At 38.0% G+C, this 15,576-nt stretch overlaps 1 protein-coding gene across 6 annotated transcripts in view; it reads left to right on the forward strand.

Moving 5' to 3' along the window:
• LOC126253044 (uncharacterized protein C2orf42 homolog) overlaps positions 1 to 15,576 on the forward strand; it is a 258,388-nt gene that overhangs the window by 176,553 nt on the left and 66,259 nt on the right. For all 6 annotated transcript variants that reach the window (XM_049954119.1, XM_049954115.1, XM_049954114.1 and 3 more), the window contains one exon: positions 10,610 to 10,740. In XM_049954119.1, the coding sequence (XP_049810076.1) occupies positions 10,610 to 10,740 (131 nt within the window). The remainder of the gene's footprint in view (positions 1 to 10,609; positions 10,741 to 15,576) is intronic.

Here is a 15,576-nt window from a genome sequence, read left to right on the forward strand (position 1 = left end):
GTGTTGTTTGTGAGTGACATGGCCATTAGGGATCTTTACCAACTACTGCATTTTTTAGGGGGAATTGGAATACCCTATAATGTCAATATTAAATTTTGTTACTTGGCTTCCCTGTATTCTAGAAGCCAATGTAACAATGGACATGAAACTTTTACAGGACATTACACATTATGTTCTGTCTGTACTGAACTAAAATCATAGCATCTCAGCCACTGGTTTGTGAAATACAATTTTTAAAAATATGTGGCTAAAGTTTTGTATATTTTTTTTCTTTAAAATAATTTTAATTACACTTAACATTATATTTTATTTACTTCAGTAGACTCAGTGTATGTATGTTGCAATTCTCTGAAAATTTGAATACTCTATTCCTAGTGGTTCCTGAGATTTAGGGAAAAATGTAACTGAAAATGTAGATTTTCAGAAACAGTTAATAAAGTTTGAAATGACTAAAAATTACTGTATTTTTTTCTCCCTTCTGGTCACTTTAGTAGCCATTTTTGCTGCATACTTTGCTTTGAATGCAAATCTTGCCCATCTGTTGAAGTTCTGCGGTCCGATTTACTTCAGGATTAATTCCCATACGTCGTAGCACAATCATCCTATGAATGAATGTGTGTCGTAATTAAAAGCAGTAACTGCATCACAGAACCCCCTCCCCATTTTAGTGTCTTCCTACCAACAAAAACATTTGGATTCAGAGTCTGCTCATGTAGAAACTTTAATAAATCTGGATGTGGCAGGTCTCTGTAAACGGGTTTTATATCTTGCATGACTGCTGCTGGGGTGGAATGTTTGTGGCTGTATGAAGTGCTTCAGTACTGAGTATTGTGATACTTGCACCATGAATCTGGTCCCTGAGGGAAAAGTTGATGTTTGGGTTTGTCATTTGTTGACAGTTTATGGAAGAATGTAATCCATAATTTCTGTGTCATTCTGAACAAATCACCTGTGTTATTCATAATGGTTATTCCATAGTATTACTCTAATTTGTCAATAATTTTGTCTGGCAGCCTCTCCCTTTTTAGTTTTACCATCAGAAAGTTTCTTGTTTCTCAAACTAAGTTTCAACTTCTGTACCCTGGTGCCCATCTTCCTCTGGATGTGATCGAAAAATTTCTTTTTTGTGATGATGATGATGATAATAATAATAATAATAATAATAATAATAATATCCGTTATCTACACTATGTGATCAAAAGTACCCAGACACCTGGCTGAAAATGACTTACAAGTTCGTGGCGCCCTCAATCGGTAATGCTGGAATTCAATATGGTGTTGGCCCACCCATAGCCTAGATGACAGTTTCCACTCTCACAGGCATATGTTCAATCAGGTGCTGGAAGGTTTCTTGGGCAATGGCAGCCCATTGTTTGTGGAGTGCTGCACTGAGGATAGGTATCGATGTTGTTTGGTGAGGTATGGCACGAAGTAGGCATTCCAAAACATCCCAAAGGTGTTCTATAGGACTCAGGTCAGGACTCTGTGCAGGCCAGTCCATTACAAGGAGTTTTTGTCGTGTAAGCACTCTGCCTCAGGCCATGCATTATGAACAGGTGTTCGATCGTGTTGAAAGATGCAAACGCCATCCCTGAATTACTCTTTAACAGTGGGAAGCAAGAAGGTGCTTAAAACATCAATGGAGACCTGTGCTGTGATAGTGCCATGCAAAACAACAAGGGGTGCAAGCCCTCTCCATTAAAAATACGACCACACCATAACACCACCGCCTCTGAATTTTACTGTTGGCACTACATACGCTGGCAGATGACGTTCACCGGGCATTCGCCATACCCACACCCTGCCCATCAGATTGCCACATTGTATACCATGATTTGTCATTCCACACAATGTTTTTCCACTGTTCAGCCACCCAATGTTTACACTCCTTACACCAAGCGAGGCATCGTTTGGCATTAACCAATGTGATGTGTGGCTTATAAGCAGCCGTTGACTGTGAAATCCAAGTTTTCTCACCTCCCGCCTAACTGTCATATTACTTGCAGTGAATCCTGATGCAGTTTGGAATTCCTGTGTGATGGAATGGATAGATGTCTGTCTATTGCACATAACACCTCTTCAGCTGTCGGCGGTCTCTGTCAGTCAACAGAAGAGGTCGGCCTGTACACTTTTGTGCTGTACGAGCCCATTCATGTATCCACTGTCAAATTGGAAACAGTGGACCTAGGGATGTTTAGGAGTGTGGAAATCTCATGTACAGACGTATGATACAAGTGACACCCAATTACCTAACTGTGTTTGAAGTCCGTGAGTTCCGCGGAGCCCCCCCCATTCTGCTCTCTCACGATGTCTAATGACTACTGTGGCTGCTGTTATGGAGTACCTCGCAGTGGGTGGCAGCACAATGCACCTAATATGAAAAATGTATGTTTTTGGGGGTGTCTGAATATGTCTGATCACATAATGTATATCATATCCACTAGAACCTGTTCTCCAACTGTTCTACCCCCTTTGCACTTTTCTGCCTGTTTCAGCATTCCCATCTTCCTTTCCTTCTTCTATTCCGCTCCTTTCTCATGTTGATCTCGTACATCTCTCTTTTCTTTTCCATTTAATTATTTATAAGTTTCTCTGTATATTTTTCACATTTTCTTTGATGTCCTACTACCTATCATGGTTTATTTACTATCTCAAATTTTGCTCTTTCCCCTTGGTTGCTATTTGTCTTTTCTTGCTTCTCTCCCACTGATTTCCTAGTTCCTACCACTTATTACCCTGTCCCTCGTGAACTTAGCTATGCTGTCACATGCCCTGTAGAGCTCTGTCTGAGCTCTTATTCCTCTCCCCTATTCCACTTCTACGTCGAAGTACATACTACACTGTCCACCCTGTGGTGCATGGAAGAGGGTATCTTGTACCACTACTAGTTACTTCCTTTCCTGTTCTGCTTGCAAATAGAGTGAGGGTGTCTATATGCCTCCATATGACCTGCAGTTTCTCTTATCTTGTCTATGCACTCCTTACACGTAGTGTACGCTGCAGTTGAATCATTCTTCAGTAAGCTGCAAATTCTGCATCTCTAAGTTTTCTCAATAGTATCTCTGGGTATTCCCATTTGAGTCCACAAATCATCTCCATAATACTCATGTGTTGACTGAACCTATTGGTAATAAATCTAACAGTATGCCTGTAAATAACTTCGATATTCATTTAATCTGAGTGGTGGAGATTCCATGAATGGATCATGCAAGTTTTCTATATGTGGTCTCCTTTATAGATGAGCTCCACTTCCTTAAGTTCTCCTAATAAACCAAAATTGACCATCCACCTTCCCTACTACCATCCTTACATCCTCATTACATTTCATATTTGGTTTGCAACATTATGCATAGACATTCAATCAATGGGACTGTATCAATCACAACACCATCAATAGTGTATTCAAACATTACATGATTTTTTCCTCCACTTCATTTGCATTGGCTTACATTTTTCTATATTTAGAGCAAGCTGCCATTCATTACACCAAATAGAAATTGTGTCTAAATCATCCTGTGTCATTATAAATCACTTAACAGTGATACTTTCTCATATATTACAGCATCATCAGCAAACAGTCGCAAACTGCTGCTCACTCTTATGTGTCAATCCTGACAGTACCCTTGTTTCTGATGAACACTTGCTGTTGAGGACTATGTACACTTAAAAACTCTTTGATCCTCTCACCTATCTGGAAACCTATTCTGTATTCTTGGACCTTTGTTAACCGTCTACTGTAGGGCACCATATGAAAAGCTTTCTGTAAATCCAGGATTGTGGAATCTGCCTGTTGCCCGTTATCTGTGGTTCACAGGATATCGTGTGAGAAAAAGGCAAACTCAGTTTCTAATGAGCAATACTTTTAAATCCTGGTAATTTGTAGACAGAATCTTTTCTGTCCAAAGGAAGTTTATTATATTCGTATGTAGAATATGCTCAAGATTTATTGCAGCAGACTTGTGTTTAGGATATTCATCTGTAATTTTATGGACCCATTCTTTTATCCTTCTCATGTATAGAGTCAACTGCACATTTTTTCAGTCACTTGGAACTTCTTGCTAAGTGAGAGATTCACAATGGAAGAAAGCTAAGTAAGAGGCCAATGCTATAGATTACTCTCTGTAAAACTGAATTGGGACTCTACCAGGATACGGCAACTTATTTGTTTTCAACTCTTTCAGTTGATTCTGTGTGCCAGGGATGCCTATTACACTAGTTAACAAATTTAAACTTTTTTTCTGCATCTGGTTTGTAAATGGGTGGATTTACCTAAATTTGGGATGCTGAATACACTGGTAAAATCGGTTTTTCTCTATTGCATCACATTTCCTAGATACACAGCAGAATAAAAAATGGTAATATAAAAAATTGATACAATTAAGTCAAACAAAAATACACATTCAGAACATTTGAAATCACTACTATTTTGTATGTATATATGGGCATGATGCCAATAAAGGGTCCAAATTAGTTCAGAAGATATTTTCACCCTTAATCGTCTTTGGTTTTTGAAAAATCCTTGGTAACAGTGTTCCATGGTAAGAATGTCTTGGTGAAAGCGTTCACCATGCTCATCACTTACGGCTCCCAAATTTTCCGGCAAGAAATCAAGGTGAGAATGTAAAAAGTGAATTTTAACTGACATTCTACTTCCCATGTTCTTATAGTTGTCCAACAAATCATTCACAATGGTAACATAGTTTTTGTCTTTTCTGTTATCCAAAAAGGCCCTTCACAATTGCTTTAAAAGAAGACCATATCAGATAATTGGATATCTGTGAGTTTGGTATCAAAGGTTGGATCTCTCAGAAATTTTCTTATTTGTCGTCCAACAAATATACCCTCTTTCAGCTTTACCTCACTTAATTGGGGAAACGTTTCTTTTAAGTGATTGAAGGCCTCACCTTCTTTATCCAGAGCTTTAACAAAGTTCTTGATAAGACCCAACTTGATGTGAAGGGGAGGCAAAATGATTTTATCGTGCTCAACCAATGGGGTATTGTTCACATTTATGTTTCCAGGAACATATGACTTTCTTATAGGCCATTACTTGACTGTATAGTGGTTCCTGGTGTCACGGCCATCCCAAAGGCACAAAAAGCAGCAGTATTTCGTGAATCCAACCTGTAAACCTGTAAGGGGTGCAACAGCTTTTAAATCACAGCAAAGCTGCCATTCATGATCCTTATATTTGATTGCCTCTAGCAGCAAAGCCATGGTTTCATAAGTTTCTTTTATGTCTGCTGCGTAAGTCAAAGTTACCAATGGAAATGCATTGCCATTATGCAGTAGTACTGCTGCCAAGCTGGTTTTACTGGAGACAATAAATAGCCGCCACTCCTGTGGATTAGGTTGTACACCTAGCTGCATCATCAGACCATTGACATCTCTACATACACACATTGAATTCTGCATATCGAAATACTGAGCGAAGGAAGTACCTCTTGATCTGAAACAGGAAAGTTTTGTCCCTAGAGGTAGAAGGTTCCGTAGTTGCAGTCTCGACCCCAGGAGTTCAGCTTGCTGTTTCGAAAGTTTTAGATTGTGAACCAAATCGTTCAATTCCTTTTGATTACAGAGCTGAGGTGAAGTGTCATAATATTGAGGGCAGTACTCTTCTGTATGTTCAATACTTTCTGATTCACTTGACATGGTGTCTGGTTCCGTAGCTTTCAAGTTAGTGACAGGAACAGGCAACATCTCATCATGGGGCACAGGCAAATGCACTGAAGATACATTTGGATACTTTATTTTATGTCTAGTTTTGCTTGAATGCCCCGAAATATTTGTAAGACAGTAGTAACAGTCTGAATAATGGTCATTTGACTCACACCACACCATCGGAGCAGTGAATGGAATGGCTCAGCATTTTCCTTGCAACCACTCGGTTAAGGTTGTAGTACAGATTATGCAGGCAATATGAGGTGCAAAATTTTTATCTTGACACCAACAGGAAAATCAAAATACGATTTATATGACTTCTTAACCATATCAATGATTGGTTTTCTTTGGACTTTTGGAGTGAATTTCCCACATTCCTACACACATAACAAAAGTTGTTGGGGTGGTTTAGACAGCAGTGTGATTTATTAGTTGCCATTTTTCTTAGTGTAAGTTTTAAACACAAAAGGTTTGCACTATCTTTCACAGGAAACACTCATTGAGGATCTCTTTCACTGCACTGGATTACCACGCCAACTGACGATTTGTAGATCTTCTAGCTCTCCTGTGCAAATCAAAAACATACAATTAAACATCAAAACAGAAGAACAGAAAAAAGTGAAATATGAATATGAAAAATAAAAAAACCTTTAAAAACTCAAAAATGGTGCATGCTAGAACATTTTGAAAGGTATATTCGGATTCTACACACCAAAATACATACTAGTTGATACATCACATCCCAGATGCAAAAATGCTTGTTGACTAGTGTTGTTATGTCCTCCTTACAGGACTGTATGTGATGATCAAACAACAGTGTGTTTGGATGGTACTTCTTTGTGAATGATTTCTTAAACATGAAACTTAGAAATTTAGCCTTCCTTTTGCTGTCTTATATTGTAACACCAAACAGGTCAATGAGTGACTGGATAGCATCCTGGGTCCCGCTCAGTTATTTTATGTAGGACAAATATTTTCTCAGGTTCTTGGCAATATCTGTCACTAAAGTATGACAGTGGAAGTTGCTGTATACTTCGTGCCTTGATGTTTTTATAGACATAGAAATGTCTAACAACATTTACCTGTTAACATGTCCACATTCCTTTTCAAACTGAGAGTGTAACATTCTCTGCCTCCTGAGCATTCTCTGAATTTTGTTACTGAAGCAGGGTGGGTTTTTCCATCTTTAATCCACTTATTCGGCACATACTTCTCGAGAGCCCAAATTACAGTCAGTTTAAACTTTGCCCATAATTCCTCTACGTTCATTATATGGGAACTAAATTACGTCCATATGTACATTCATTCTCTAAACAGGATGCAAGAAATTCCTAATGTACTCTTTCCACACTAAAACATACTCTCCTATCCATCTTAATGGATATATTATCTTGAGCAACCATTGTCATTATGGTGATATCGTGATCACTAATCCCTCTGTCTATGCTGATATAGTACCCCTCCCCCTCCCCCACCCATTGCTTTTCTCCTGCTGTGTCCCATACCTTATTTGTCCTCTCTCGCAGTTGTCTTCAGCTCATCTCTCCCATTGACCTTCTTTCCCTGCTTGTCACTCGAGGAATAGGGGTATCTTGTAAAACAAAAAGAAAACTGTATCTGTCACTCCGAAACATTTCCAATGTTGATGCTATAGCACATTATAAGAAATACTGCAAAATATTAAAGACTGTAATACGGATGTCAAAGCAAATATATTACAAGGAAAAGATAGTCATATCAGATAACAAAATAAAGACAATATGGGATATAGTGAAGGAGGAGACCGGTAGAACCAGACATGAAGAGGAACAAATAGCATTAAGAGTAAATGATACATTGGTGACAGATGTGTATAGTGTTGCAGAACTTTTTAACAAACATTTTATAACTGTTACTGAAAAGATGGGGTTGTCAGGTTCGGTAGATGCTGCTATGGATTACCTTAGACCAGACATTTCAAGTAACTTCCTTAATATGAATTTGACCCTCACTACCCCAACAGAAATAATGTCCATCATAAAATCTTTAAAATCAAAAACATCTAGTGGGTATGATGAAATATCAACAAAGTTAATTAAAGAATGTGATTCTGAGCTAAGTAGCATATTAAGCTATCTGTGTAACCAGTCATTTATTAGTGGAATATTTCATGAATGGCTGAAATATGCTGAAGTTAAGCCACTGTTTAAGAAGGGAGATAAAGAAATAGCATCAAATTTCCGTCCAATTTCACTGTTGCCAGCATTCTCAAAAATTTTCGAAAAAGTAATGTACAGTCGTCTTTATAACCATCTTATCTCAAATAACATACTGTCAAAGTCACAGTTTGGATTTCTAAAAGGTTCTGATATTGAGAAGGCTATCTACACTTACAGTGAAAATGTGCTTAATTCATTAGACAAAAAATTGCAGGCAACTGGTATATTTTGTGATCTGTCAAAGGCATTTGACTGTGTAAATCACAATATCCTTTTAAGTAAACTAGAATATTATAGTATAACAGGAAATGCTGCAAAATGGTTCAAATCTTATATCTCTGGCAGGAAACAAAGGGTGTTATTAGGAAAGAGACATGTATCAAGCTATCAGGCCTCATCCAACTGGGAACTAATTACATGTGGGGTCCCACAAGGTTCCATTTTGGGGCCCTTACTTTTTCTTGTGTATATCAATGACCTTTCATCAGTAACATTACCAGATGCCAAGTTTGTTTTGTTTGCCGATGATACAAACATTGCAATAAATAGCAAGTCAAATGTAGTCTTAGAAAGATCAGCCAATAAAATATTTGTGGACATTAATCACTGGTTCCTAGCCAATTCTTTGTCACTAAACTTTGAAAAAACACACTACATGCAGTTCAGAACTTGTAAGGGGTGTCCCAAGAGTATATGTCTAACATACGATGACAAGAAGATAGAAGAAGTGGACAGTGTTAAATTCTTGGGATTACAGCTTGATAATAAATTCAACTGGGAGGAGCACACCACAGAACTGCTGAAGCGTCTTAACAAATCTCTGTTTGCAATGCGAATTTTGTCAGACATAGGGGATATAAAAATGAAAAAGCTGGCATACTATGCTTACTTTCATTCCATAATGTCATATGGGATTATTTTTTGGGGTAATTCATCAAGCCAAGCTAAAGTTTTCCGGGCACAAAAACGTGCAGTGAGAGTTATATGTGGTGTGAACTCAAGAACATCCTGCAGAAGCCTGTTTAGGGAACTAGGGATACTAACTACTGCTTCCCAATATATTTATTCCTTAATGAAATTTGTCATTAAAAATATATCACTTTTTCAAACCAACAGCTCAATTCATGGAATCAATACTAGAAATAAGAATAATCTTCACAAGGATTTAAAGTCACTTAGTCTTGTACAAAGAGGTGTGCATTATTCAGGAACACACATTTTCAATAACTTGCCAGCGGCCATAAAAAGCTTAACAACCAATGAAATTCAGTTTAAGAGAAGCCTAAAGGATTTATTGGTGGCCAACTCCTTCTACTCCATTGATGAATTTCTTAGTAAAACCAACTGATTTGTATATAAGTACAACATAACTTCTGCACAATTTCAGTGCAGTAATGTGTTCATTGAAAATTTGTGTGTGTGTGTGTTAGTATAATCTAACTTCTGCACCATTTCAGTGCAGTAATGTGTTCATTGTAAATAAGTATTACAGTAGTTGTATTACCTTATAAATAAATAAAAAACTTTTTTTTTTAAATTCAGTGCATTAGTATTTGTAAAATGACTCTTAGTGTTCATTAAAAAATGACGATCATTCCACTTGGGACCTGTGGAATGGTACATTAGCTTATTTGTTTTAGTTGTAAATATTTGTCATGTATTGTTGTTTTTCTGACATGTTCCACATCCTGGAGGACCTCCTCACTACGGATCAATTGGAATGAAAGTAAATCTAATCTAATCTAATCTAAACTGGTTTTTCTTTGCCTCTCTCTATCCTTGCTCTTCTTCCCCTCTGCCATTGTTCATCTCCCTATTTACTAATTCTCTTTTCCCCAACCACCACTTATCTTTCCTCCACCTCCTGTTTCTCTTTCCCTTCCTCCTATTTCACTTGTTGTTTTCTTATACTACTTTGTACCACCTTCCCATCCACACCATTAATGACCTTCAATGCCCTTCATCCTAGGATGTCTTTTACATATCTTCTGGAGTCAAATTTAATGGTGTGTGTGTGTGTGTGTGTGTGTGTGTGTGTGCGCGCATGCGTAGCCCCCCAGACCCCACTTCTTAGGGTAGTCCTGTGTTTTTCTTTCAAGAATTTTATTTAGAAGTTTGTATTACACAAAATTTGAACAGGGTCACAACTGGAACTGCTTTATGTCTACTTACAAGTTGCCATTCGTCTTCCAAAGTATTAAAAATACTCCACACCTCCTGGTTTAACCCTGACCCCCTCCCTCCCCCCACCCTCAGCCACACTACAAACTATTGTACAGGTGCCTGTGATTTGATGAATACATTTTTTTTTTTTTTCATTGAGGCCGTCTTCAGTTGCACTTAGCTATATTACTATACTGTTGCGTGTTTGTATACTGGTGATAGGCCTGGTTTACTGGTGCCCAGGCACAATTTGTTTCAGAAAGTCTCAGAAATGAGTAATGATTTGAGTTTAGGAACTGCATGTGAAAAGCAGGCAGGTAGAAGCTGTGACATATTTTAAGACAACTCATTTGGTAAACTGATGCCCATGAAAGGCACACAGAATTACCAGGTGAGTCATCTAATGAATTGATATTTTGTGTCCTAACTGCACTTTAGGCCAGGGTACAGGACAAGATATAAAATGCTGACATAAAATAGCAAATCATTGACCGAATATTGTCTTTGAAGAACTAGTTAGTCATGAAAGACAAATTTGAACTTGTTAATTTTGTTATCATTTTGAAGGAGCTCTTGTTGTGTTACAGATCATATTGATGAGACAACAACAAGCTTCTCATTCACTCAATGGTTGGCATCAGTGACAGAAAGAATAAATCAAACAATGCATTTCCAATTTGATGGAAGACCAGACCCACTTGTTTTTCATATACCACAGGCAAGTATTTTACATAAATAAATTTTGTTAACAACTATTTGTTACTAGGGCTACAAGTGAATAACATGCCCAATTTCCTAATTCCTCAACTTTCAAAAGGAAAAGAAGGAAGGTTAGGAGTTCAGCATTCGATCGACATGTCGTTAAATGAAGCAGCTGTTATTTTATCAAAGTAACCATTCCAACATCTACCTTAAATAACTTTCAAAAATCAGAAAATATCACTATCTAGATTTTAACTGAGCTGCTCCTCAATGTTACTCCAGTGTTTTAACCCTTTGTGATCATACACATCCCACTCAGTGCCACACAGGGTAGCTGAGCAGTCTGAGGTGCCTTGCCTCGGTGCGTGCGGCTTCTCCTGTGGGAGGTTTGAGTCCTTCCTCGGGCATGGGTGTTTGTGTTGTCCTTAGCATAAGTTAGTTTAAGTTAGATTAAGTAGTGTGTAAGCCTAGGGACTGATGACCTCAGCAGTTTGGTTCCGTAGGAACTTACCACCATCCCACCCAGTAACACATCATGATTTCCCAGTCATGTGGCCCATCCTGTTTCATCCTGGAACTTACTCAGCTAAAATCTTTGTTACATGGAATGGGCACCTCAGGGGTGTTGAGTCACCTTATGGGCCTTTCTTTCACAACTGTTATCAGTAATGAGTCAGTGTTTTGAGATCACCCATTCATCAGGGCAGGCTCCATAATGACAGAAAAAGTGCAAGTGATGAGTCAACCTGTGATTAAGTGATCCAGAGTGAAGATATTAACATTGGAATAAGTGATAATGGTAAACCATGACTTGAGTTGTGAAAGCAATGAAGAAAATTATGACTAACAGGGTACAGGTGGTTTGAATAAAATTGTGTGGCAGTGATATTATCATTACAGCTTCAAAATTTACTGTTCAAAGAAATAATATTCACATTAATGAGTATCCCATAATAGAAAACGCCAGTGCAGTTTTCACATTTGCTTTTATGGCAATTTCTGTAGAAAATGACAAAACAAAGAATAAAACATATCATAAAAATCAAAACAAATTGTAAAAGTTTGCTGATTGTTTATTAAAGAAATATTCTGTGTATATTGACAGACTAATAATGATTATAAAGGAACTGAATACATTTCTGGGACTGATTCTCAAAATGGCTATAAATCCGAAGTCCTTTGTGAAATAGTACTTTTTGAATTTTTAACTGGATTACCCAGTTTTATTTGAATCTCTCTTCATGTCGTAGAACCATACACAGCCTTTGAATATTATATGTGAGCCCGCCATTAGATACTGACAGTCATGTGACCAAAGTACAAAATATTGTGCTATACTTGAACAGAAAATTGTTGAAAGACATTACACTGCCTTGTGATGTCACTTTAAATGATTAGCACAGTACTTTTCATACAACACATCATCTTCCAAATGTTCAAGCAGAAAAACCAGAGTTTCCATTCATGACACAAATCATACACCATATGTTTGAAGAAATGTTGCAGAATCGTTATGGCATATATTTCCATACATGCGCAGATTGTTTTTACACAAGTATCGTTTTGGAAGATGAATTGCAGAAGAAAAGGATTTACTTGACAGGAACTATACAAAGAAGTAGGGCTGGCATACCAGAGAGATATGAAATAAAACAATAGCGGAATAAGATTATGCACATGGTATCCGTGAAGATGATATTCCTTATATACGCGAATAATCCACGCATATTTTTTCTCCAATTTCAGGACAAAAAAATGGGTTATGCGGATTGATTTTAATAACTTCGGTACAGCTCTGCCTACAACAATACATCAGATTGTAGTGTAACAGTATTGTGACCTCAGTCTGTAACGCATCAGTAACATGTTAGAATTTAAGTATTAACCACATACAAAATTGCTAAGTATGGCGGCAAGTTCTTGTTATCACTCATCATGTGAGTGAGGGTTGTATTCAGTACTGGTGAAAAAACAAAAAGCGGCTTAAAAAAATGAATGGTAATCACTGGGCATTTCGGAGCCAGAAAGTGAAGCATCCAGATCTCGAAAAAAGACCCTATGATTATATAGGCAAGAAGTGACAATATGGATGAATGATAACTTGTGAAATGTGCCAACTCATAGCATTGGCTTTAACCAAAGAACTAAGCATCACCAGTTTCAAAGCTAGCAGGGGCTGGCTATTAACCCTTTAACTGCTCTGGACGTGTTAATGCTTGTGCCCCTTTGTACCTGTCCCTGTGTGCTCTGAACGTGTTTATGCGCGCCACCAGTCCTTCTACCTGGTACTCTGAAAATGTCTATGCGTAAACACGTGCAGAGCACACAGGGACAGGTACAAAGGCGTGCACGTTAACATGTCCAGAGCAGTTAAAGGGTTAAGATCTTTCAGTCGAAATGGATTAGGCTTCTGGAGGAAAACTACCAGTACTCTATGGCTTCCAGGCTATTACGAGCAAAAAGTAATGAATTTTCATTGCTACATGATAAATTTCCACCACAGACATTCTTCCTATATACTACCCCAAATTGGTTACACAGGGAAAATGCCAGACTTTTTTGAGATGATGGTTGATAACACCATGAACAGGAAAGGGGAATCCAGCATCGCGATATGAACTGGTGACAATGAGAAGCAAAGGTGTGGAGTGATGTATGTAACTGGCGACGGACAAAAACTATCACCGTACGTGATATTTAAAATGGAAAGCTATTCCAAAAACAACACTGAAAGGCGTATTAGTGTGAGCGAATCTGAAATGATGGATGAACAATGACCTTGTGGTTGACTGGATTATGCATGTTTGGCAATATTGGCCTGGTGCATTACTGAATTTAAGTAACATATTGCTCATGGATAGCTTCCGTGGACATACAGCTGAGGAAGTGCAAGGAAAACTGGCTTGCTCATTATTGCTGGAGGCCTAACTTCTGACCTTCAACCAATAGATGAGTGTGTAAATCGGCCATTCAAAGCTGTATTTAAACAGCAACACGTGCAATGGATTGCCGTGAAAACCACAAGTTGGCACCAGGTGTAAAAATCAAATGGCCAGATTTGTTCTAGATTTGTGAGTAGGTGAAATGTGCATGGGATCGAATTCTACTACCACTAGTCGATAAATCCTTCAAAAAATGTGGTATCATAAACTCACTGGACAGAACCAAGGACAATGATGTATGACAAGATGGTGATGACAACAGTGATTCTTCTGCTAGTGATGATGAATAGAACCATTATGTTAGAATATTTTTTTGCAAATAAAATACAAATTAAAGCCAGTATTTTTCCCTTAAAATTAGGATGCAAGGGTTATTCAACTGCATAGATTATTCACATATATATGGTAGTACAGATACAAGCATGGCAGGATGAGGTACAGATACTGATGCTAAGCACATGATGCAGTGTTATCCAGGAACAGGTGTAGCAGAGGAAATGGTGTGGACATGTAACAACTGAAACACCTACAGTAGTCACAACATATACAAAAAGAATGGATGTTTTGGGCAGAGCCGCTTGTGGTATTGTCAGCACCTGTGATGAAAATTATTTTTCTGGCTGCTTGAAATGTCTATAGTAAACATTTTATAGTGTGCAAGGAAGGACAAAAGGAAAAAATCAACTAAACCTGTTAAAATATTTAGTACAGGCAGATGCAATAGTACGCCAATTGAAAAGAAAATGTATGCATACAAAATCCAAGACTTTATCCTTCTGACTATTAGCGGCGTGTCACACTATGCAGTAGTGTAAAGCCGGCCGAAGTGGCCGTGCGGTTAAAGGCGCTGCAGTCTGGAACCGCAGGACCGCTACGGTCGCAGGTTCGAATCCTGCCTCGGGCATGGATGTTTGTGTTGTCGTTAGGTTAGTTAGGTTTAACTAGTTCTAAGTTCTAGGGGACTAATGACCTCAGAAGTTGAGTCCCATAGTGCTCAGAGCCATTTGAACCATTTTGAGTAGTGTAAAACATTATGTATCTTAAGTGAAAAACATAAGAAACCCTTGTGTATACATGAATGGCTTCAGTTTTTGTTTGTTCAGGGTGGATATGACCCGGGACAACCAGGAGATCCAGGAAAAACCGGGGAATTTTTTCATCCGGAAGAAAACCGGGAAAAACCCGGGATATTTTTAGAATTCTGGGAATTTTTCATTGTTCTAGTTTTCAGTTAAATTTTGGTAATTTTGAATGGTAAGAACCGATCCTCTAACAAAGGATATTACTGTATCCCACTACTGCAGAATAATACTTTTATAGATGCTATATTTAATTTTATGTCACACAAAACAGCAAGTTATTAACGAATAGGCAATGAAGAGTTCAGATTTTCTAAAGAGTTCTTGTTCTCTCGACTACAAATAATCTCATCCACTATTAATTGCGAGATTTTTTTAAGAGGAGCAGGCTTTCAAACTGGCCGACTGAGAGCAGGAGAGGCACCACAGGACATTTCAGTTTCCACTCTCCTGAATATAGTTTGGATGTGCGGTAGAAAAATGCTTTATGAAGAGGCGTGGCACTGCACTTTGGCATACTTAAGACCAAATAATATGCCTTACATTTCCTCGAATACATATGTTTTATGTTTCAGACTTTTCAGAAAGACATGCGCTACAAGATGAACATATTTTGAAAATTCGATTTTTTAAGTAGTCACCCGGTTCGCAAATGTCATGGATCCGGGGCTGATGCACAGAACAGTCTGATTTATAGTGGATAGTCTCCACATGACCCGTGTTTACATTTAGTGGTTTTGCTGTTTCCCCTTCGTTTACTCTCACGTCAAATGAAAACCAAATGGATATCTGTGGCCGGGAGCTATCAAGTGAATTAAAACACATTCACAT

This window comes from Schistocerca nitens, chromosome 4, assembly GCF_023898315.1.
Source record: "Schistocerca nitens isolate TAMUIC-IGC-003100 chromosome 4, iqSchNite1.1, whole genome shotgun sequence".
Classification (NCBI taxonomy): Eukaryota; Metazoa; Arthropoda; class Insecta; order Orthoptera; family Acrididae; genus Schistocerca; species Schistocerca nitens.